Source organism: Bubalus kerabau, chromosome 5, assembly GCF_029407905.1.
Source record: "Bubalus kerabau isolate K-KA32 ecotype Philippines breed swamp buffalo chromosome 5, PCC_UOA_SB_1v2, whole genome shotgun sequence".
Taxonomy (NCBI): domain Eukaryota; kingdom Metazoa; phylum Chordata; class Mammalia; order Artiodactyla; family Bovidae; genus Bubalus; species Bubalus kerabau.
This window is the reverse complement of record NC_073628.1, coordinates 97,253,820-97,255,967: the sequence shown is the minus strand read 5'-3', so window position 1 is coordinate 97,255,967 and position 2,148 is coordinate 97,253,820. Positions and strand designations below refer to the sequence as shown.

Here is a 2,148-nt window from a genome sequence, read left to right as displayed (position 1 = left end):
CTAATGAGACAGGGAGAAAAGGAATATTTTAATAATCTGCGCTTCTTCAAAGCTTTATGCAGATATACTGAGAATGCAAAGAGCAAGGTCTGCCCACCCCTGGGACCCTCCCCGAGATCTCCCACAGCTAATTGTGCAGGACAGGCGTTATCGTTTCCAGCCCAGGCCAGACGCCTGCTGTGGTCCCGCAAGGACGCCTTTCTGTCACCCTCTCTCTCTAGTTTCTACCTTCAAGCATGCCTCAGGCGATTAATCAAAGCAGACCCCAGAGTGGTCCTTGAGGTTACAAACGTGGATGATAAATCTGTCTTTTCATCTCCTCTCTGTCACCCCTCTGGCTTCTTCTGCTTTGCCTTTCCTGTATCTCTGAATTGACAGCAAAACCCCCAAAAGAACACCCCCACTCCTCAAATAAGGGGGCCTCACCTATTCATCTAAGTCAATTTAACATGTCATTTTAATTCACTTTGGTGTTTTGCCTTCCAAATACACATCCATATGTCTCCATTTTCCCCTTTTTGGAACAATGAGCACACCCAGTCAGTATAAACTTTTGAAGAGATTTGAGACACAGTTTCCCTATATGGATACCCAATTTCCCTGTATGGATAACCCCCCATATCTTTTTTGTGACTCTGGCTTTGAGGCACAGGGTAGGGGCCTGATTGCTTATTTGAACAGAGGTGCTCACCAGCCAATGTAGCACTGGCAGAGGTTTTCATGGGATGTCGCTTGTTTGATGAGCAGCTCGACTTGTGTTGGGACATCCAGGGTTTCGTCATGAGAGAAGTCCCGACCTAGGACATGAGGAACAAAAGCGTCCAGTGTGCACCAGGTACCAACCACCCAGCTCCAGTCCCCCAGCCAGGCTCAACTGTCCACACAGCCTGAATCAGTTCCCCCTCGTACGTGAATATAAATGCTATATAATACTTGGATTTTTAAATTCACCTCCACATGACCCATAAACACCTAATATATACTAATAAACACACTAATATATACTCGGCTCTTGGTTTACAGAAGGTAAAGTCCTACAGTGGGCAGAGTGCAGGAGTAGCAAAGATCTGGCCAGTGGGCTTCTATTCCATAATCACCCCTGAGTCGGGCAAGTGGCCAAGAAGCCTCTTTCAATCCTACCAGCCTCTCCTTCCAACCCCTTGTCCTGCAGGGCTGCCTGCTTTCATCACACACTCATAGTCTCCTGCCTTACATGGGCGCTCAGCACTGCCTGGCCAGCTCCTCTGGCTATACGCCCTTCCATCTCCACCACAAAGTTCTCTCCTCTCCTTGAGCATCCAAACCTCCTCTGGCTCCTTACCCTCAGCAGGTGCCCTCATCTCCTCCTCTAGAGCCAACTGACTTACTAAGGGCAGAGTTCAGAGCCCTGATATGTTGGGCAATGTTCGAGGTGCCAGCTTTGTTCAACACGAGCTCCCCCTTCTTCCTTTCCATCACCCCGGAGAGTGGGCCCTCCTCCCATTTAAGGCCAAGTTCACTTGCACTGTGATCCACCGCCTCCTCTTTGTCAGGAGCCTTACAATACTGACCATCCTGCCTCTCATTCACGTCTGCACTGTGTCCCCGCCCGCCCATGTGCTCACTTTCTGTAAACACATTCCTCCTCCTGTTGAAGGAAACAGAGCCGTTTATCCAACTTCTCCCTCTTCAGCTATGTCCTCTCTCCTCCCTGCAAAGCCAGACTTCCTGAGAGCTTTGAAACTTGTCTCTGTTCCTTCTCTCTCACTTCGCATTCTCTTCCACTGCTTTATTCTGGCTGCCAGGCTCATCAGAGCTCTCAGAAGGCCACCAGAGACCTAGAACCACCCTTGATCCCTCCCCACCCCTCACGGCCCATCATCAGTCCTTTGCATTTTCCTCCTAAACAGCTCTTGACTCCATCTCCACTGCCATCCTTGTCTAATCAACTGTCCAACTGGCATTGACTGTGGCAGCCGCTTCCTCCCCTCCAGCCCCTGCTTCCCCCACAGTCAGAGCAGGCAGGATCTCACAATGCAAACCTGCCCAGTTCCCCTCCACCCCCTTAAAATTCTTCAGTGGTTTCTCACTGCCCACAAGATACAGGGTAAAAACAGAAGGCCCTGCATGGTCTGGCCCTGGCCCTCTCAGAGTCCAAACACTTTGCAT

The 2,148-nt window shown here is 50.1% G+C and overlaps 1 protein-coding gene across 2 annotated transcripts in view; it reads right to left on the bottom strand.

Moving 5' to 3' along the window:
* The window catches only part of MTOR (mechanistic target of rapamycin kinase), a 123,316-nt gene that overhangs the window by 963 nt on the left and 120,205 nt on the right, over positions 1 to 2,148 (bottom strand). For both annotated transcript variants that reach the window (XM_055582322.1, XM_055582323.1), the window contains one exon: positions 692 to 797. In XM_055582322.1, coding sequence (XP_055438297.1) covers positions 692 to 797 — 106 coding nt within the window. The remainder of the gene's footprint in view (positions 1 to 691; positions 798 to 2,148) is intronic.